Below are 23,128 nucleotides of genomic sequence, written 5' to 3' on the forward strand. Positions count from 1 at the left end.
TTAAAAAAAGGCAATATCTGGAAAGCACAATAAAAGGTATGCCTGCATTAGAAATCCACTTTTAGTGTATAGCTATAACTGCCTTTTGACAATTTTTAGAAATGGTCAAAATTCTGAATAACTACTAAATTACACACTGGGGTTTTGCCAACCTGAGTGCTATGTAAAAACATATTTCTACAAGTCTCTTGAAAATGGAAAAATATTGATAGGTCTTCTCTCATTTCCTCTTATAGGGTACTCATAGAAATGAAGAATGTAGAAATGAAGTCAATGAGCACATACATTACACCAGGGCATACAAATGAAGTCAAAGATGCCTTTAAGCTCTCTAATTTTTAGAGAACACCACCATTATTGCAAGAACTTACAGCCCATTTTACTTGAGATAAAAAAGTAATTAATTTACTTACCACTATTACTGTTGCTCTGCAACTTCAATTTACTTTTTTCTTTGGCACTCCTGCTGAGAACCCCATTGGGTTTTAAATCTTCTTCTATTTCACCTTTTCTCTTCTGAAGATCATTTTGCTTCTTTTTGTAAGTTGGCTTAGGTTGCCTTTTAGTCCTTTGCTCTGATTTGCTTTCACTTTCGTCTGAATCTCCACTTTCAGAGCCAGATTCATAAGTTCGTTTGGCTTTTCTCCTATTGACTTTATCATCTTTTACAAATTTATCAACTATGATCTTACTATCTACACTATTTTGTAGATCATTCGATGTAGAGGCTATTAAATTGACAGAACATGGCTTAATAATTTCTGATACAGAATTCCCTGAATTTTCCATTTTATTAGTATTTTTATCTTCTTCTGAATGTCTTGTAAGCCAGGCCTTTTTCAGTTTAGTATGGTAGTTTGGTTGACTTGTCTGGGATGCTTGCCCATTTCCTACAGAGTTTGCTTTGTTAATTGTACTACAGACTACGGTGCTATCCAAGAGAGGGGAGGCTGAAGATGTCTGATTTTTCACAGCATTAGGCTCAGCCTCACTGACATTACTACTTTTATACTGAGCTGCAGCCAGTGCTGCCTTGTGCTTTTTTAAATGGATAAAATCAGTTGTGCCTGAGAACCCAGAGCTGGATTGAACAGCACTTCCTGTCTTACTACTGGCTGGTGTAACTGGAGCTGTCGTGCTGACCCTGCATTCTTGTGTTTGAGCCACTGAATGACTGACACTTTTTGAAGAGGTACATTCTAAAGATTTAGAGGCCAAAATGGTATTTGATAAAGAGTAAATTATTTCTGAACCACCCCAGCTGGAAACACTGGTGGTAGTGGCAGCAGATGTGAATATATCCGTTTTGGTATTACACATTGTATTTACAGCAGACATGACTGAACTGGGAACACTGCCCTGTGAGACAGCCTGATAGTTTTTTTCGGATTTTATGTGAGCACTGTCTGAATTCACACTTGGCAGAATGATTCTTCCACTCTCTCCAGCTTCTGCTGATTTGAAGCAATCTGTTTGATTTGCCCCAATTGAAGATCTTTCACTAACTCGATCTTTGGAAGCTAACTGCATTGCTGGCATGCTATCAAGTTTTGCACTAGAAGGTGGACGTACAATGACAGATGCCATAGCAGCCTGTGACTTTCCGCTGCTTTTCTCCACATGCCATTCAGCTTTCTCTTTGCTGAGGTTATTATTAGATTTCCACATTTCTGTCAAACTCTGTTCAGAAGAACTCTTAAAATTTGCCTGAGTGTCTTTAGGCTCAGGAATCAGAGTTGGAGGCTTTTGTGATTCTTGAACCTTCCCACCAGCATTTACAGGCATCACTGGAGTTAATGTTGGAGGGGAAAGGCTACTATAGCTGCTTTCCTTTCTCTCCAGGCTATGATGGATTGGTGGGTGAAATACGGGTGCTCTATGTAAAGCAGGCATACTCCGGAGTGTATTTGTAGAAGAAACTGTCAAATGAGTAGGACTCCTACAATCATTTCTGAAAGTTGTTACTGAGTGAGAAGCAATTTGATGGGGCAGATGTTCTGGTACCTTGCCTACTAAACCTTCACTTTCCGGTTGGTGTTTAATCAAAGGTGGAGGCTTTGAAAGAGATGATATAAACGAAGTCAGAGTCTGAGGGTTAGCTGTTGCTGCTCCAAGGGTATTACTCTGTTTTTCAGTGTAAATATTTGAAACCTCTTTGGATGGGTATGACCTCGGTGGTTCATTGACTACACTATTAGACAATGTAGTGAAATAGTTACTTTGAGGCAAACTCTGAGGCACTGAATGCTTCATCTTATAAAGATCTGATACTGAACATTCTACATCTTTGTCTTGTTTGATGACATGGCTTTTAGGGCTAGAAGATGATGATGCTACTCTGGAATAATTATCTCTCTCACCCTCAAGCCCCTTGATTTTAGTTGTAAAGGGAGCAACATCAATACTTTCTTGAAGAATTCGACGGTGTTCCTCCTTATATTTGTTTAATCTCTCTGTAGTCTCCTGGGGTGGTCTCTGTAATTGATTCAATACAGGATCCACAAAATGCCTATGCAAGTGACCATCTTTTCCTGTCTGTGACCTATTTAGATCCAGGTCATTTTTGGCTGATGTGGATGCAACAGAACGCAATGGTTCAATAAAAGCTTTCCTCTCCAATTCTCTGCAAAGAAAATACATGAAGGTTTCTGTAAACACTTTTTCTTGTATAATACAAATATAGCTTCTATGCGTTACTATTCTATCATAAAAGTGAAACACGACTTTGCATGTGCTATAATATTATTAAGAAAATTAAAGGAATATAAAAACAGAAGAATAGTACTTATTATTCAGCCCAGTTTTAAGACATTTGTTAAAATTATCTATTTATAAACTGAATTAAGAAAAACTATAAAAAACAAATTTTAAGCATTGGTGAACTTACTCTTTATGATGATCTACTAAACATTTTGTCAATGGTGGACTGGAATGTGCTGTAATTTTAAGAGGCCGATGAGGCTCTGCACTGGAAGGTCTGACAGGAATGTGACTAAGTAATCCAATACCATCTGCTGAGGTCACAGGGGTAGGCTGATGTAACCAAGGACTGGGAGAATTCTATCAAAAAAATTTTTAAAAATCATCCTTCAGTTACTAGAAAAAACTAAACACAGTATCACAGCAGGACTTTAACAGTATATTTATGAAGTATGTGACATACTAATATAGCAGTATATTTATTAAGTATTTTATGAGAAATATCCAAATAAGTAACTAACAAGAGTTATATGGATTTTTCCATATGATGAAAAAAATCAATCAGCATTAAAATAGTTATTTCCAGGGAATTCCCTGGCAGTCTAGTGGTTAGGACTCTGCACTTCCACTGCAGGGGGCATGGGTTTGATCCCTGGTTGGGGAACTAATATCCTGCATGCTGTGCGGTGTTGCCAAAAAAAAAAAGTTATTTCCAGAAATTTATTTACTGATTGCAGATCTTGAAATCATTGCCTTTAACTTACAAATGATGTACAGAGAACCTAGCTTTTAAGATTTCCTAAGATTCTAACACCAAAAGACTATATGCTGCTAATATAAAAAAACAGAAAACATGTTGCTAAAATACATTTCACCAGATTTCATCAAGTTTATTTGCCAATTTTTCTCGTCAAAAATAATTTTTCCCGGGCTTCCCTGGTGGCGCAGTGGTTGAGAGTCCGTCTGCCAATGCAGAGGACACAGGTTTGTGCCCCAGTACGGGAAGATCCCACATGCCGCGGAGCGGCTGGGCCCGTGAGCCATGGCCGCTGACCTGCACACCTGGAGCCTGTGCTCCGCAACGGGAGAGGCCACAAGAGTGAGAGGCTCGCGTACTGAAAAAGAAAAAAAAAAAAAAAAAAAAAAAAAAAAAAATATATATATATATATATATATATATATATATAAAATATAAAATAAAATAAGGTCTCAATTCTACAAGATCCAGAAATCTGAAGTTATACAGATTACAAGGGTACCTGTATATACCTATATACATATAACAGAATATTACTCAGCTTAAAAAAGGAAATCCTGTTACATGCTACAACATGGATGAACTTCGAGGACATTATGCTACATGAAATACCGTATGAGTCCACTCAAATGAAGTATCTAAAGCAGACGATCATAGAGACAGAAAGTAGAAAGGTGGGCGCCAAGAACTCAGGGGGAAGGGGAATTAGTATTTCATGGGCAGAGTTTTAGTTTTGCAAGATGAAAGAGTTCCAGATATCTGTTGAACAACAATGTGAATATACTTAACACTACTAAACTGTACACTTTAGAATGGTTAAATAAATTTAATGTTGTGGCTTTTACCACAATAAAAATAAATAAATAAAATGTGTTTTGAAAGATTCTGGGGAATACCTGAAGAGCATCCTGGTCCACGCCAAGGATTAAGTTGCCTCCTAGAGTTTAACAGTGACACCCAATCCCCCAGTTTTCAGAATGGGGCTGGTAATGCCCTCAACAACCATTTCTTAGCATGGAAAATTAATCTGGCTAGAAAAACCACACAGCGCATGAAGGAAGAAGAAAGAGCCCTGTCCCCCACCTTCAGCAATACTTTGTCAGGCAGAGAGACTCTCAGCCCCATCTTCACTCCCAAATATCAGGATTCTCCAGCCTCGGCACCCTTAAGAGAACTAGGGGCTTAGAGAATCAAAGCTTGTAGTATACATCAATATAATGTATCTAACTGGGAAATATAACAATTTGTCTTTTAAGAATAACTTGATTATACATATCAAGAGCCTTACAATTTTACATAAATTTTATATCCAGAAGTTTCACTTCTAGGAATTTACCTGAGCAAAATAATTATGGATATATACCATAATTAGTTATGAAGACTAAGTATATAAGAAATAACTTAAGAGGTTTACTTCTTTAAATTGTTTTTTAAAAAAAATAGGCTTTTCTGAAATTTTAGCTTTACAGTTCCAAAGTTACTAAGCATCAAACGTTTCATCATAATTAAAAAAATAACTGTTTCAAAAATTCTAGCATATTTTATAATAAGAAATCTAAAAAATTAATGGGATATTGAAAAAAGCACTTGTACATATGTTGATTAATAAATATATGACATGAGGTAAACCACAGCTTAACTTACCCTCCTTAACGAAGATTCAGCATTAACTGCATTTTCTGGGTGAACCCACTTAGAAGAAGGCAGACCAAGTCCTGAGTATGCATGTGTTCCATTTGGATATTGCCAAATAATTGGATAAAGTCCCAGCTGATTATATGAAGCAGATGGGTGGGCTTGTCCAAGAAGATGAGGTGACTGGTGCTGTAACAACTGTTGCTGTTGCTGGTGCGCTAGTGCTAAGTGGCTTAAGCTGCTGGCATGAGCAGTCTCCAGTCGTGGGTGGCCACCAAGTAAGGAGGCAGTAGGCACTCCAGGTAACACAGCAGGAAGTAAATGAGGGTGATGAACAGAATGGTGTGGACCACTAGTCAGAGGATGAGTGTTAATGGTAGGTAATGGAGTTTGACTGGATGATCCAGCCAGTAAGTGGGGTGCAGGACTTAAGGCAGGGTGATGGGTACCTGGATTTAAACACGTTCTATGGGATGAAGAATGAAGAGGAAAAGGATGCTGGCTTAAGAAAGGTGAAATGTGATTAGCTCCTGTATCTGACCCGACAAGTGCAGGATCTCTGTAAACTGTGAAATGCTCATTTTTATCAATGATAAGAGGGCTTTTTGTAGTTTCTAATGTACTGCCTCTAGTAGGAACCGGATGAAAGCTGCATCTTGATAACTCATGTTCTATCTTATTTGCCAGTCTTCTTTCACCAGCAGTTTGGCTGTTTGCAAAAGTGGGCTTAGACTTTACAGAATCAGGGGAATGGTTAATTTTAGGTTTAACAACTTCAGGTGAGGGATTGGATTTTGTCTTATGAGCATCTACTGAAGTATTAAGTTTAGATTTTATAGTTTCTGGGGGTGGACTTCGCTTATGCAGCTTATCTTCTGTGACAGAAACTGCACTAAGAGAAGATATGTAAGAGACATACTGATTTTTCTCTTTTTCCATATTCAGGTTTTCATTTCCTGAAGAAGCATTCCTAACATTTGATTGGGTTAAATCTACTTTAACTACATCACTGACCCAGCTCTGGTCAGAATCTTGGTTTGCTGTTTCCAAGTATTTTGTATTTGTGACTGAATGTTTTGAATCACAAATGTTAGGATCCATTTTCTGAAGTGTCTGAAGGCCAAAGGTACTTGAGTTTTCCTGAGCCACCTTTTCCGTATTAGTGTCATTCGTAATATCAATAACACATTTTGGTGTGGGTGGTCTGGATACAAACTTCTCCTTTGGTAATAATTCCACTGTGTGTGTTTTCTCCATATTGCGTTCCTGAAGAAGTAAATCATTAGAATTATGATCAGAAAGTGTGGCCTGTTCTGATGAACGGATAATCATTTTTTCTTGAATCTGAGAGTCAACAGACTTCTGTTTCTCTGTTTCTTCATGTTTTTTATCTTCCTGTATTTGATCCCAGGGAGGCTGGCTATCTATTAGTGTCTCTTCTCCTGCCTTCTCATTATTCTGGGATTTTCCTTCTTCTCCATTTATCTTTGAAGTGTTTTTATTTTTCAACTCATTCTCTGGCTTCTGCTCTGAGGAATTATTTATTATTCTCTTATTTGAATTTTCTGAGTCACTGCTCTCAGAAAAGTCTGAAACATTGTCGGTTCGCAGTCTTTTCATATTTAGTTTCTTTTCATCCTCCTCAGGTTTCCTTCTTTTGTTCATCACCTGTTTGTTTTTACCTTTAGGATTTTCTATAAGATTTAAAAAAAGAACAGTTTTATCTTTCAAATTAATATTAAATAAGCATATTTTAAATGTATTTTTGTTTTATATGTTCTCATGCCCTTTAAAAAAGGTAGGTCCTACCTCCTCGTGCTATATAATCATATTTTTCCTCCTTCATCTTCTCTTCATCTGGTATACTGCTATCTGAGCCCTTCCTCTTATTTGGACGAATATTTCTTTGTTGCTGGTGTGAATTCTGTTTTGGTACAGCAGCTTGGGAGTTCATTGCTGGTCTGGGACTATTTGCTTGGGCACGTGTATAATGACCCTAAAAATAACCAATTAACAATGATTGTTCACTACCGGATCCTAAGTAATTTAAGGGAAAATATTTTACCATAATCCATCACTAACAACATACATACGTGAACAGTGTTGTTATTTTGACTGGCACGAGACCTTCGCCGTGATGTAATGCCAATATTTTCACCTTTTAACAAAGAGTGAACAACATCATCTAGAAAGGTCATTTGAACCATAGAAGGATCGACATTCTGTGGTTCTAGTACCTAATCCATGACACAAAACAAGAACAAAAATTAAATCCAATCAGCTAGCCAATGTGATATTAGGTACAATTTCTTTACTGAGCAGAGATGTTTAGAAATCAGTTTGAGATACTGTCAGACTTACAATAAATCAACTTTAACCATTAAAGATAAGGCTACTGTTTCACATGTTAACTAAAAATTAAAAAGCAAATACATCTATTGCAAGTATACCTTGCAAAACAAGGATTAGAGTTATTCAAGAGTATACTGCCAAGTCATAAAATGTATTTCAAAAATAAAAAGTAATTTTCAAAAACAGCTGTAAAATAAAACAAGAAGGTAGAGCATGACAGGAATTCCCTGGCGGTCCAGTGGTTGGGACTTGGTGCTTTCACTGCTGGGGCCTGGGTTCAATCCCTGGTTGGGGAACTAAGATCCTGAAAGCTGCATGGTGTGGCCAAAAAAAAAAAAGAAGAAGAAAGTAGAGCATGGGAAGCAGAAAAGGACAAAAATCATATAAATGAATAATAGTTTTAAAGACAGGTTAAAGAAAGAACTATTTTAAAAACTAAAGGCAATTTTGTGCTTCACTGAGAGGTCAAAGTTTGTTAGCTTTTAAGGAAAAAAATTAAATAAAATTAAATGATATAGTTTATTTAGCATTTTGACTAGAATTTTAACCAAAGCATCTGCATTGTTTATAGAGGGGGTTCTCATTTATTCAGACACCCTCCACAATCCACTCAGGTAGGAAGGTGTAAATATCTATTTTCTGGGGTAAATACAGTACAGCTTTAAAAGATTTGAAATTAAGAATTTGACAGACTGTTAACTTAAAACTCCCTATGAAATTCATATCCTTAACATTCACCATATTCGCTATAAAACTTAAGGGAGCATCCCAACTCTGGAATTTGATGTAAAAAGAACTTCAGTGTACATTAAAGTTTTCATTCGTGAAAAGAAACCATTTGGGAAATATTTTTATTACTGGAGAGGCAGAAAAACTGAGACTTTAAGAAAGTTTTAGCTGACCTACTGATAAAAAAAAAAAGACTAAACAAATAAGAGTTTGATGCCTCCATTTCAGGGACTGATTTTATCAGTGTTGAAATAAATTTGGCATCACTATCTCGCTGTGACCTCAAGTGACCTCTATGTAACATCAGACACATTTGAACTTATTAGGATTACATGACTGCACCTAGAGATGAAAATTATTTGGTGTCAACCTGTTGATCCATTGTGGGGGAGGGGGGCGGGGGCGGAGGAGAGGCATATGTGAATTGTAACCAACTCTTTTCAAAAACTGGACTATTTACCTGATCATTCATAACGATCATGGTGCGAGTGAAGAGATCATGATGAGTAATTATGCCAGTAAACCACTGGGTGGCAGAGTCTTGTCTATATACTCTCACTCTGTATCCATTCAAGGAATAAGGACCTTAAAAAAAACAAACATCATACATGATTGAGTTCATGGATGAAATGGGAAAGTAATTTGGAACTTGATGTATGAACCTTCTAGTTGCCAAAACTTTACCATAAGCAACTACAAATTTTGATTCCAGTGACAGGAAAAGCTGCCAAAGTCTTAAAACATGCAGAGACTGTTAACTGAATTTATAAATACAATACTAAAATGCCATATTGGTGTAATTTTGGATTAAACTCGTTTTTTAAAATGATATCTATATATGTATACAGATATCCTTCAGAAAATAGGTAATGATTAAATAATAAAAGATATATATCGGTATATATTTAAATATGTCTTAAAAGAGAATGGAGATGAAAATTTCTTCAATTAACAGGTACTAAAATGGTATCAAATACTTGAAAGTTTAATAAGAACTGTGGGGGGATCTGGTGCACCTTATTAATATGATAGTATTATACATTAACAATTTACAAAATGCTTTCACAATTTGCAGATGCTTATTCAATCTTTTGAATCTTATTCAAAAACTCTCAGATATTTCCCTGTTTATAAAAATTAAGAAAGTGAGATTGATAGGTTAAATAAATTTTTAAGTGAAAGAGCTAGAACTGAATTTATTTTTCTGAGTCCTAGATTGATGCCTTTTCTTCTACAGTTAAGACATTTAACATATCAATCAATGATTTAATGTTTGACAGTTTAAAAAACATCTATGCTGATATCAGTCTAAAATATAAATCTAACACATCTGTAGAAAGTATTCCATATTACCTGTGAATCAAACACATTCATACCTGTAATCTATTATACAAACTATATATAGTCTTAGAATTTTTAACTACAGAAGAAAAAGACTCCAAATTATTTTTTCTGAATGTAATATAGAAATAGCTTATAGGGCCTCCCTGGTGGCGCAGTGGTTAAGAGTCCGCCTGCCGATGCAGGGGATACGGGTTCGTGCCCCGGTCTGGGAGGATCCCATATGCCGCGGAGCGGCTGGGCCCGTGAGCCATGGCCGCTGGGCCTGCGCATCCGGAGCCTGTGTTCCGCAACGGGAGAGGCCACAACAGTGAGAGGCCCGCATACCGCAAAAAGAAAAAAAAAAAAAAGAAAAAAAAAAAAGAAAAGAAATAGCTTATAGATTAACTCCAAATATGACCAATTTTCAATACCCGTCAGCACACCATCTTAACTGCCTTGTTCTACCACCACACACAATCTGGAGTCAGTCTCACGTAATTCTGCTTAGGATGGAAAGGATTACTGCCTTAATGATTTCACCTCTAAGAATATGACAAGGAAAAAAAAGTTACTTTAAAAAAATATTAGTCTGGCTTCTTCAATAAATAAATTGAAAGGAAGAAAAAAAAAGAGATAGACGGGTCATATCCACTAATCAATCTGTGGACATTTTCTGGATCCCAGATTAAAAATAAATAAATAAAATAATAATCCTGTGAAAAATCAATGAAGACATTTATGAGACAAATGGAAACTTGAACCTGAGTATTCAGTATTTGGTATTAAGGAACTATTAATTTTTCAGCATAATAATGGTATGGTGGCTTTGTTTAAAAATAGAACACAGCAATGTCTGAAAATTGACAGAAATAAATGAGAGTACGGGTGGGGCAGAACCTACCAAGGTTTTATTTTACAGTTGTTGGAACCAGGAGATAGAATATTTCGGTGAACTTCCATGTGCCAATTTCTCTGTATGTTTCAAATTCTCCATATTAAAAGTTTAAAAAATATTTAGCCTAAGGAGAATTTAATAAGTAGATGATCTGCTGCTATAAAAACCCATACAAAGAAAGGCAGCCACAACTGAGATTATCTCTACTCATGCTTAAATTAAATGGCACGGAAGTTGAGGTTCAGATAAACATGGGAATTTAACAAAATTCCTTTTAGAAACATTCAACCAAATATCAATATTCCATGTATCCATGTCATATTGTTGCGGTTTCAGTTCAATTTCACAAAAAGCTTACATTTTCAATATATGATTTTACTGACAGGAAAAGAAATCACTAAGAACCATAAAATCTCACTGGTTTGAAGACAAACCTGTAACTTACTAAAAAAAAGGAAACAAAACTAAGACTAGTATTGTGGTCATTGCTGAGGAAGGCAAACTGAATTAGGCCACTTTTATCAGATACCAACAGCATTCTTCAAAGGAAATCAACTGTGGCTTTGGGCAACCCTCCACAGCAAACAATGCTTCCTTCTCCAGGAAGGACACACCTAAAGCATTCTGCAGTATGGAAATTTTCCTATTAACAAAACACCTGTGTGGTTATAATTTCATTTCAGGCATTCAGCTCAAATTAATGGTGAAATTAGCTCAATAACTGGTTAAGTTACCAATTTCCTATTGAAATTATTCTGATTTTGCTATTATTTTCCCTGGCCTATATATAACTCAAAATATTAGACTGGGTCTTCTATTTGTATTGCATATAACTGAACAACCAAAACCAAACATGAGAAACTGCCCAGTTCCAAAAATATATATATTAATGCATAACTTCAAAACAGTTACCTTGCATAAAAATCTCCTGAACCTTTTGTTCCTTTACCCAGACTTTCACTTCTTCCTGAAGTTGCGGGTTGTCCCTGAGCACTGGGTTTAGGCTGTCTATGTCGTCCTAGAATTATAGATTAAAAGAAAGGTCTACGTTACACTGTCCTAACATTAATGTTACCATCATTCCCTGCTGAACGTTCTAAGGACTGAAGAAAATTCCTTGATCTAAATGTACACAAAAACGCAAATTCATAAGTTATAGTTCATTAGCAGTAACATAACAACGGAACCTAAGAAATTAATCCATGATAAGACAAAAATGCCTTAAGACAAAATTTGAAATTTACTCATTTCAAACTGTTTTGTTTGAACTGTTTGTTTTCTAACTGAAAGCCTTATACAAGTTTCCCAACTGCAAGCCTTATACAAATCACCTTTTAAAGGGTTTCACTGTTAGAAGCAATATACAAACCAAATAGCTTCAGGTCATCTAAGGCTGGTAGCAAACAAATCAAGTTGAATATTTTAGTGACTATATATATATATATATATATATACATAGATGAGTTACCCTCTCCCCATAATACCTAAAACATTAGTTTTAAACTACAAGTCATTATCCACTGTCTTTTGATTTAAATTGATTTAAATGTCATCAAATTCAGTTCTACTCAAACTCATCTGACCAGTAACTTCACTGCTAAAAGTTTTATTTTTTCAAGCCAGTGTCAAAGCATCCAGGCAATTTAAATTACATTATTGATGGTATTATCCTCATAACAGGGTGGATCTAGACCCAGAAACAACCGGTTCTCTCTCCTTGGAGATGTGAATCACACAGTCACATGGTTTCCCACAATCTGTTGGTCCCCCGCTGGACTCTTTGACATTCTGTTCTCTCTCAAAGCACCTCTGCTGCTCCTGCATTTGAGATCAGCGGCAGGAGCCCTAGAGTAGAGCTGGGAAGAACAATAAAGCAGCACTGTCAATTTGGCGGCCCTTTTAAAAGTGGACTAGCAGATCATGGAAACCAGTGAATAGAAAGGAGCTACATGAAGGGAATTTTATCTGGTGAACAAAAATAATTTGGCAATACAGAAAAGCCAAAAAGCGGCTGAAGAGTACAAAGAATCCCTAAATCAAGCAGGTCATACTTCATTCTTTTCTAAAGTTTATCCAAGTAAAGCACTTTCCTTCTCATCTCATCACTGCTTTAAGGAACTACTCTGTATTCTTGGAATAATATTGCGGTAAACACTGATATTTCGTTTATACTTAGTGAACAACAAACAGAAGTAAAGGCCTTTAAACTTATCAACTATGTTCTCGTTGGAAAATACAAAGAAATGCTGCTTTACAGCAGAAGGAAATACTAGAGTGGAAAAGTGTTATACAGAAAGGAGTTAAAATCTGTCATTTTGGGCCCATGCATACATGTCTTCCTTTTCGTAAAGAAACTTCCTAGCAATCCCTTTTCTCCACTCCACTTTAATAATACACTGAACACTTAATCTCATTATTTGAGTAACAGAAAATACATGGTCAGACTCTAACCCTCTTGATGCACATCAGGTGACAGTCTAGTCCATGACAGACAAAACACAGGAAACTTTCTATTTCCCAAGGAAAACCATTACCATTTCCAGACAGTTCTGACAGATGCCAAGTTCTTTTAAAATCTTTCTCACTTTAACTTCCATACACAGGTCCAAGCTTAACCCCTTGGAGTCAAACACAAGCCTAATCACTTTCTTACCTGACAGTCCTTCAAACATTTGAATTCTGGTTTTACGTTTCCACAACCTGAGTCTTCTCTAGTCTCAACACCCACCTTTATCAGTTGTTCTTCTTACTCTTATTCTAGACATTTAACTGGCTCGAAGAAGATGGGTACTTGTCTAGAAAAGTACAATCTACAATCACATGGGTGTCACAAGCTGACTTATATCAAATTTACTATAGTGTATTGCTCCCAAGCCTTTATATTCGGGGTGGGCATGGGGAGGAGTAAAAGCAGCACTGCCAATATGTTGTAGACAAGTACAGGTATGATTTATAAAACCAGTTCCCTGTATTGAAATTTTATAACTAAAGCTACTGAGATGTAAAATTTGCTCAACATTTATATTTTATTTATTTAACAGGTTAAAATAATGAGCTACGTTTCCAAGATCATTAGACAACAAGTATCTTCTCACCAATGACCTGCTCATTTCTAGGGAAAAAAAGCATACCATTAAAAGCTGATAGTATCAGTCTACTCACTGAAATAACCTTACGTAAGTTCAAATTTCTATGTATCAATTTCCTCATCTATAAAGCAGGGTTAATAATATATCTTTTCATATTAATGAGTATGTTTTTATAATAAGATTTTTAAAAATTTACAGAAACTAGTCTTCTTAACACATTCAATTCTAAATTAACCATGGTACTGAATGACATGCATTACACAAAATTAATTAAAACCCATGAAAATTATCCCAATACAATGCCTGATTATGATAATCATATTGTTGCTGAAGTCTTCCTCTACATATAGTGCTTTGTAAGTTAGAGTTATTTCTGTTGAGTTGTGGTCATCGTTCCCATTTTAAAGAGGCTCACAAAAGGCTAAACGATCAAATCCTGTAAGAGTTGTTAGCAGGTACCCAAATGAGGTTTTTTCCCCTATTTATTTACCTGAATAATGTTGTAAAAGTGTAAACAATCAGATACAAGGCTGTAAGGCAGACTCACAGAGAAGAGCATCTGTTAATTAAAAACTAGTTATGAATGCTTACTATCTTTCACAGAATGCAACTAACAAACAATGCCTTGAGCTTATATGAGATTAAAAACAATTTACCTGCACTGTACTTTTTTTTTTTTTTTTTTTTGCGGTATGCGGGCCTCTCACTGCTGTGGCCTCCCCCGTTGCGGAGCACAGGCTCCGGACGCGCAGGCTCAGCGGCCATGGCTCACGGGCCCAGCCGCTCCGCGGCATATGGGATCCTCCCAGACCGGGGCACGAACCCGTATCCCCTGCATCGGCAGGCGGACTCTCAACCACTTGCGCCACCAGGGAGGCCCTGCACTGTACTTTTCATTAACTGTAGTATAATCCCCCCCCCAATTTCATATTGTATAACTAAAATTATATGTATTCATTAATCCCTCCCCCCAAATCACCCATGTAGTGAAGGAATAAGCACTCTCTGTGAATCTTCTCTTCTCCATAAACTCCATCCAATGTATTAGTTACACTGCTAGTTATAACCTCCAGCAAACGACTAATGGGGAAAAAATCAGTTCAGCAAGATCTGTTGTACGAGAAACATAGAAAACATGGAAAAGTGCTAAACAATGCCTTAAGTGAAGTTCTGGACTGTATTTATTGTTCACTTGTGTGCTGTGCTTTTCCACCTTTTGCAAAGACAAAGATTAGCTTTAATTGAACATTAGTGGAACCTTAATGTAAAGAATAATAAAGAAAAATAGCTAACATGACTGTGCATTTACTATGACAGATATCACATTGGGTGCTTTCCGTACTATCAATTTTTATAAAGCTGAGATTATTATACCCCTTTACATGCTATACACAGAGAGGTCCATGGTTAAAGTCAGGATGTGATGGAGAGACCTAGCATTTGAATTTAGTTCTGTGACTCTAAAGCTCAGTCTCTTTTCATCTATTCTCTGCTTCTCTTGAACTAGTACAATGAAGAGGCATAAATAATAGACTATTTACTGTCACTGCCTTTCAAAATTTGACACCTTTCTTTACGTTATATGGAAGAGGTGAAAGTCAGAATGGGTCAAAAGACATCAATATTAGGTGGAAGTTATCGTTCTACAACCTCACATTGGCTATGTGAGATTCCGCATATCAAAATAGTCTATAACACTCATCAAACAGAAAAGACTTAGGATGTTAAACTCATGCAATCTTATAATCAGAAAGCATAAAAGAGAGGACAAATCACTTTGGCAACGTGACTTAGTCATGACCTACAAATTCCCAAATGCTGTGTTTCTAGGTTAAACACCACCCTGAATTAAAAACTGATCATCTGAGATGATCAAAATACAGACTTTTTCTCGTATGTACAGAAGAATATGATGAAATCAAAAAGCAGCATTCCTCAAAATATCAATATAAAAGTTGAAATCATGTTGGAATCTGTACTGTGACAGATTACTGTACTAACCTAATTTTCAAGCAATTCTCTACTTCATCCCAGTTCAAAGGGAAACAGTAACAAGTACAACAACATAAAAAATAAGATCTTAGTACTAAAATATTCAGATATGCCTGACTAGGTTTAATAAATAGCAATATTATTACAGTGCTCAAAGTATATGTAACACATTTTCTAAGATAATAAAGAACAATCTGTCTTACCATAATCAAGTGCTCCTTACTATTTCAACAAATATTTTCTTTGTTACACATCTTCCGGATTTAAATACTGACTGAAAAGCCAGCAGAGGCATGAAATAGGTAAAAATATACCAGTTGTTAGTTTCTATCAAGATGACTGAGTTGACTGGCTTAATAATTTTAAGAGACTTGCTCTAAAGTCTTAACTGATGACTTTTAGGATACAAGAAATATAAAATTGGAGCAGTTTCTCTCCCTTTGGACAATATCTGATGGAGAATGACCTAATGCCTGCTTTCAAACTGATACTGAGTATGTCTTAGAATTTTTTTCCTCCTGCAATAAAGCCCTTGACCTCTGTGGTGACAATTTAAATGCAATTATATTACATAAATTCCCCTATAAAAATCACAGTTGATTTTATTTTTTTAAGAGTTATCATAAAAGAAACTATCTGTATCTTGAAATGTCAGGTTGGGTGACTGAACATGCTTTGCCACACCACTCTGGCACAGTCATAATTTAAATTCATGCTTCAGCAAAACTACAAACGACTGCCTGTCCTTTAAATCCCTGGGGTTGCTAGCCAACAGTGAAAAACATGAATGTTAGGTCCATATAGGTCAAGAGTGACGCCAATTGCTATTATGCCAATTCTTGTATAACTTATAAAAGAACCCACTTTGTTAATAAGGCTTTACTAAGATAGGAAACTTATTAAGTCTGAGAGTTACCACAGAGGTCTTCAAAAAGCACAGTTGTCTAAACCATCTGCAGTTTAATTAAATGCAACCACCAGAGTGAGGGCTTCCATATATTTTCAAGATTTAAAGCAAGAGTTGGCAAACTTTTCCTCTAAAAGGCCGAAGAGTAAAAACATTAGGCTTTGCAGGTCATAACATCTCTGTCACAACGGCTCAACTCTGCTACTGTAGTGCCAAAAGCAGCCAAACAATACCATAAACAATATATAAATGAATGAGCATGGTTGTGTTCCAATAAAGTTTGTTTATTGGCATTATATGAAATCCGAATTTCACAGATTGTTCAGGTGTCATGACATTATTCTTCTTTTGAGTTTTTTTCAACTGTATAAAAATGTAAAAGGCCTTATAAAAAATGGGAGGCGGGTTTGATTTTCACTGCCTACCCATGATTTGAAAGAACAAATAAAATACTATTACAAAGCAAGATCAAAAACTTCTAATCAATGCAATGCAATTCATTGGCAAATGGACAGCAAACTCTTTATTTCCATAAATGGCTGCATATTCATAAGCATAGGAAAATACACCAATTACCAAATCCTTTTCATTATTAGAGAAAAAATATTTTAAGATAAATCATTTTTAAGGCTTTCACAGGCTTTCATTTTTAAGGCTTTTCATCAATTTCCCTGATACATTCCTGTACCATGTTTAGCTCTCCAAATATAATAATGACTTGATTTTAGTGTAGAAAAATTACCCACTTTGAAAGATAAGATTTACTCCTTTGGGTCAATGAGAATTATACTCATATACAGAGGTTGGTACTATCCACTTCTCTGGACTCCATAGTAGGGTAAAAATAGGAACATGCATTGAAAAAGAAGAAATTTTCTGAAGACAATGTTCCAACATTAATCCTATGGTTCTTGTATCTGAAGTTAAGACTGAAAACTGAGTGTTTTCTCCATGATAAGGTAATTTAACATAATCTCATTTATACTATCTCTTAAGGAAAACAGATATTCATTTAAAAAGCAAACAAACAAAACAAACAAACAAAAAAACAGGGGAGGGGGGATCCAAACAGGGAGACAAATAGAGAGTAATTTCTTTGCTTCTCTACTTCCTCCAAGGGCTGACCTTGTGACACTCTGAAAAAGAAACCGATTAGGGTTGAAGAGGAAGAAAACGCACCACCACATCCTGCCACAAAATTGTCTCCAAATATTACTGGGAGAAATGATCACTATATTTCAAATATTTTACCTGATATTCTCTATTACATAAGATTAATGCTATGTTGTCTCTAAATGTTCCTAACATAATTCTAAATCTTGTACTGTCAATTTTGGTGACTTGATTCTTCACAACACATTATATGATAAAACCTAAAAATTTCCAGATTTTTCATTATTGCTATTTTAAGTTGTAGGTAGAATTTTAAATTATTATAATTTATTTAGGATCTGATTCCCTATAGATAAACCAAACATCAATATTTTAGAGTCAAGAGTACTGGACACTCTTATCTTTATCCACACTAAACTAAAACTCTGGAGGAAAAAAAAAGCTCTGTCTCACCATTCTTCAAGAACCACCAAATTTAAATGTATTCCAGTTTTTCTGTTAATCAGATTGGAAAAGTTAAAAAATTTATGACATCATTCATGGGAGAGGAAAAAACCTTTTCTGAAAGGCAGTTTGACTATACATCCTATTCTTTTAAACAATGAATGTTTCTGCAATTTTAGCTCACAAGAACTTGTAGAAAATAGGTGAATGATATCAGTGTAACACAGAAGTACTGTTGGTTCATATACCATTTATTTATTTATTTTTGCACTACCTAGTATGAGCAGCTGAATACTAAGTATAAAAATAAAGCTGAACACAGCACTAGACATGATAGCCATCCATTCCACTTTATTCTTTGTTTAATCTAACTGCGTGCTGACTTAGAAGTTCATATTGATTAGACTGCCCCAATTTTCTTTTATTTTGCTTTTGACTCCATAATCCAGCAATCTCAACTCTTCCTTACATATTCTTAATATCAAGCAAACGTCCCCCTTTCTCTTAAAGATAAAGAACTATATTTGCCTAACTTTATTAGAAATGTCTTTTTAAAGTCTATTTTTATAGGATTATTACTGTTTGTGGTAGTACTCTCATTAAAATTTTGCATAAGCTTTGAACAATCTACTCCAAAGCTATTTTTCTCAAAATCTTTCTCATTGTACATTAGGTTTTTCATAGTTTTAATATCTTAAAATACATACTCTTCTTCTACCCAACATTGAACTTTTGAGTAATCTAAGCAAATAAATGAATAACAAAACAAATTAATGCATGTACAAGAAAGGTCTCTCTGTGTTTTAAAATAGAAAAAAGTTTTTTTAGTTGATCATATACTCATACAATAGACTACAACAGTCAGGTAAAATGATTACATAAGCACAAACTTAGTGACACAGAAAGAAGCTAATGACATAGAAACAGAAAAGATTAATTTTAAAACTTCTCCACATATGCAATCTTTTTAAAGACAAACATATTACAATTTTGTACATAATTAAAAGCAATAGATAATTAAGTCCTGTGTATATATAATTTCATAATTCCTGGTTGATTTTGGTTAATTCAGATGAGCGGTATCCTCCCCGTTTCAACATAGCTTAAATATATCCTAAATTGACTGCATATGATTAATGAAATGAATCTATTTTCAGCCTTTAAAAAGTATCCATTTTATCAAAGCATATTTACTTGACAGTGTAAACAATAAAAAAACTTAAACTTTAATTGACAGAAGAGGTTAACACTTCACAAATGTTAACCCCACCTAATCCTAACAAATCCTTTGCTAGTCTGATATTATTCTCTCCATATTATAGATGAAGAAACATTCAAAGATTAAGTAATTTGACTCCAAATCACATGGCTGGAAGGTAAATTACCAAGTGTCTGCATAATGTCAAAGCCCTTCCCACGAAACCTTTTTCCAACCTATGCACTGGCAGAATTAAAAATCTGAATACTCTCTACTGGGTTTTCAATATTTTACTTATGATATTAGTGACATGCCCACAGAAAGTGAAAGGAAACCCAAACAACCAAATTATTTTATTGTTAAATATGGAAAATGATGTTTGCTAAGATAGTCAGTTCACAGGAATACAGTATTCCAAAATTTGGAATGGACATTATAAACAACAAAAACTCTGTAATTTATCAGATATAAGTAACTTATCAGATCTCAGATGGGATTTTGGAATGGGATATACTATATTAATATAAACATCCTATTACATCAATTCATAAGAAAGCGACTGCTTATGTTGCATTCTTTTTATTTGTTCAGTTATACCAAGGTTAAAGAAAAAGCTAACTAGATTACTCTTAATTAAAAACAACAACCATTTGGGTTTCTCTGCTAATCTCCCAACTGAATGAAACTGACCTTTTAAAAATATTCTCCTGAATACACTTTATGCAGACTTGTAATATTTCTGCATTTTGAACTACAACTTGCTAAGTGTCCTTGCTTGTCAGAATTACCACAGAGCAAAAATCAGAACAACAATTAAGTAAAACTTTTAAAACCACTTGAAGGGAAATGTGTTTCCTTCTAAAGCCACATGTTAATATTCTTCGTGGTATCTTTAATAATAGTTTTGAACTTTTCATGGCAGTTCAAAAGTCTGGAAGGCAATTTTTCTTTCAAGCTATTTAAAAGCATGGTTTTTACACAGTTGAGTCATCATGAGTTCAACCTATTGAGTCACCTGCTTACAGCATCTGCCAACCACAATTTACTAACTGCAGTTTCCTCAAACTTACAAAATGAACAAACTCAGGAAGGCCTGGGAACTGTTAATGTTTTCCAAAGGAGCAACTGAAAATATTCTTTCAGAACAGCCCAAGTTTAAGAAAATAAAACAACAAAAAAGCAACTTCCTTGCTCTTGATGAGCCCTCCACCTGTGGCAGTCTCACCCTACCTTGTGAAGAGGGAGAGAAGGAGCTCAACCTAAGAAGGAAATAAAATTATATGCTTGCATAATAGTTTTTTGGAAAGTAATCTACTAAAAGTAATCCCTAGTCAATGACTATTCTGATCATACAGAGTGAACATTTATTTTTAAAATATAAAATGCAAGTGATATAATTTCAAAATTAATACCATGCCATACACGTTCTGGGGCTGATTTTCACTATTTCCAATATACTGCTATGGAAATGATACACCTATAAACTTGAGAACTATTATACCATACTTTTCTTTTCTCAGAAAGAATTAATACAATCTAGTCCAAGTTGAAATAATCAACAAGTCCTGTAACTTGACAGACTTGGATCTTCCAAGTGACTCAGTTTTTTATCATATGACCCCAAGTTAAGTATCTGTTCCTCTCATTGAGTCTAGAGCAAATGCAAATACATGACAAATGTGTTAAGTTATTCAGAGAAAAGGAGGGAGTTAAAACTACAACTCAAAAGTATCAAAATACAAGAACATCTTAATTACCTAGGAAGGAAGATAGTATGCATAATGTACTTTACCAAGATTTCCAATCACTGCTTTGCTATTCCTAAAAGGGTAAGTTTAACTTACTTAGAAAATCTAATTAGAAAAAAGAGAAAATATACTGAATGAGACATGCCAAATGCTTATTACAGTTTATATCCAAAAGAGAGCAAGTTTTTAAAATAACTTACAGAAATAAGAAAATTTATCAAAATCCTACTAATTCTGAAAATATTTCTAGAGTTCCTTCATTAAATAATATATTAAACACAATTGTAGCTTTCTGTCAATACTCACAGATATCATTATTGATTACTGTTATGATAGTCATAATTATCGATTGATATAAAGGATTATTGCCTCTACACCAAACTGTCCCAGAAAGTCAAAATTTGAGTTGTGACTACGTTTTAGTTTCTTTTGTAACCTCCTGTGCTATCAAGCTCCCAATCTACCATCATCATACTTTTTAAAATTCTAATTTCGACCTTTCATTTGCTATGGTAGAGGAAACCAGATTAGATAATTTGTTGGAATTATGTTTGAAACAGTCTCTAAGTGTGGGGCTAAGAGCTCCTCCTTTGAGTTAAACATATTAGAAATATATTTCATTCAACAAGATTTCTGAATACTAAGTATAAAATTACTATGCTAGGAGACTGGCAATACATATAAGAGTTTCTGCCCTTGAGGATCTTACAGCCTGTAGGAACAGGGACTAATACACAAATCACTGCAATACAGATTATACAGAGTTTTACATATAATACAGAGGTGAGAAAAAGAAGGTGGGGAAAGATAATCTAGTTCGGTATATCAGGAAAGGTATCACAGAAAAGGATATCTGAGTTGGGACTTGAGGAAAGCATGGATGGGTACATAGATTCTTGAGTTGAAACTTCAAAAACGCAAGGGCACCTACCAGGCTATGGTAGAACAGAAAAGAAGGGCTTTTAAGACAGGGTGAAATGCATGTGCAGACACAGACATAGATAGATGAAACAGTATGGCCTATGTGGAGAACTCTAAGTACAATGACATAGACTGAGGACAAGGGAGTAGGTGAGCAGAAAGACCGTACTTGGAGAGCTCTCTAATAGTCTAGCCAAATGAGGATGGAAGCCTTACAATAGAGAGGAGGAGGATGGGATGGACATATGCAATGTTAAGCTATTTTTGGAGGTCAACAAGGGCAAGAGAGGAACCTAAAACACTCTTGGCTGTTGATTGAGTAACAAAACGGGGTAGATACAGTTACACCATTAGCCAGGATACAGAATGATTAGGAAGAAAGACAAGGTTTGAGTGCTGAAACTTTAACACAGTCGGCAGTAGAAAATATGGGTTTCACCTTCTCAATGACATCCACAGGGACCACAGTACTCTAGCCTGCCTCTCCCTTCTCCAAGCCTAATTGCTCTTACTTTGCTTTACTTTTCCTTTTGGCCTAGCAGTAATTAAACCATCTATCATACTGTACCACTTACTTATTACTATATTTATTACCTACTGTGCTTCTTCTAGAATTTAAGCTCCAAGGGGACACGAATTTTTGTCTAAACAATGCCAGGCACATAGAAGATGCTAAATAAAGGTGTTAAATGAATGACAGTGTAGCAAGGAAGTCTGGACTAGAGTTACAGATTCAGAAGACAGGGTTTTTAAATGATAGTGAAAGCAACTGGAAATATGACACTGCTTAGGATGAGTAGTGAAAAGAGAAGACACCAAAAAGGAAGACTGTGGAAAACCACCCACCATTAAAACTGCAGAAACCTTTTCAGGGAAACCTGAAAAGAGATGTCACAGAAGCAGTTAAGAATAAAAGAATATCCAAGACAGTGATCCTCAGTGTTAAATGCAATGGTCCAGTAGGATAGGAATGGAATAATATGTTTGATATTTAAGAGGTTATTAGTGATCTTAACAACATTAACATTAGTTTTGTGGGAGTGGAACTGAATTTTTAAATTTACTTTTGCTTGGGACTTCCCTGCCAGTCTAATGGTGATGACTCCATGCTCCCAATGCAGGGGCCACGGTTGGGGGCGGGGTGTGTGTGTCCATCTCCCCCGGGGGGGAGGGGGAGGGAGAGGGGGAGGGAGAAAGAGAGAGAGAGAGAGAGAGAGAGAGAGGGAGGGAGGGAGGGAGGGAGGGGGAGAGAGGGGGAAGGGGGGAGAGAGGGGGAAGGGGGGGAGAGAGGGGGGAAGGGGGGAGAGAGAGAGAGAGAGAGAGGG

At 35.6% G+C, this 23,128-nt stretch overlaps 1 protein-coding gene across 8 annotated transcripts in view; it reads right to left on the minus strand.

The window, feature by feature from the left end:
- JMJD1C (jumonji domain containing 1C) overlaps window positions 1-23,128 on the minus strand; it is a 340,789-nt gene that overhangs the window by 37,383 nt on the left and 280,278 nt on the right. For 6 of the 8 annotated variants that reach the window (XM_060108900.1, XM_060108909.1, XM_060108893.1 and 3 more), the window contains 7 exons: window positions 11,304-11,409; window positions 8,634-8,758; window positions 7,186-7,329; window positions 6,902-7,088; window positions 5,102-6,786; window positions 2,888-3,060; window positions 414-2,623 (listed from right to left, as the gene is read on the minus strand). In XM_060108900.1, coding sequence (XP_059964883.1) covers window positions 414-2,623; window positions 2,888-3,060; window positions 5,102-6,786; window positions 6,902-7,088; window positions 7,186-7,329; window positions 8,634-8,758; window positions 11,304-11,409 — 4,630 coding nt within the window. Of the gene's footprint in view, window positions 1-413; window positions 2,624-2,887; window positions 3,061-5,101; window positions 6,787-6,901; window positions 7,089-7,185; window positions 7,330-8,633; window positions 8,759-11,303; window positions 11,410-12,043; window positions 12,248-23,128 lie in introns of all 8 variants that reach the window. The other 2 variants (XM_060108926.1, XM_060108934.1) reach the window with 2 other exon arrangements.

Source organism: Mesoplodon densirostris, chromosome 1 (assembly GCF_025265405.1).
Source record: "Mesoplodon densirostris isolate mMesDen1 chromosome 1, mMesDen1 primary haplotype, whole genome shotgun sequence".
In the NCBI taxonomy this organism is placed as follows: Eukaryota; Metazoa; Chordata; class Mammalia; order Artiodactyla; family Ziphiidae; genus Mesoplodon; species Mesoplodon densirostris.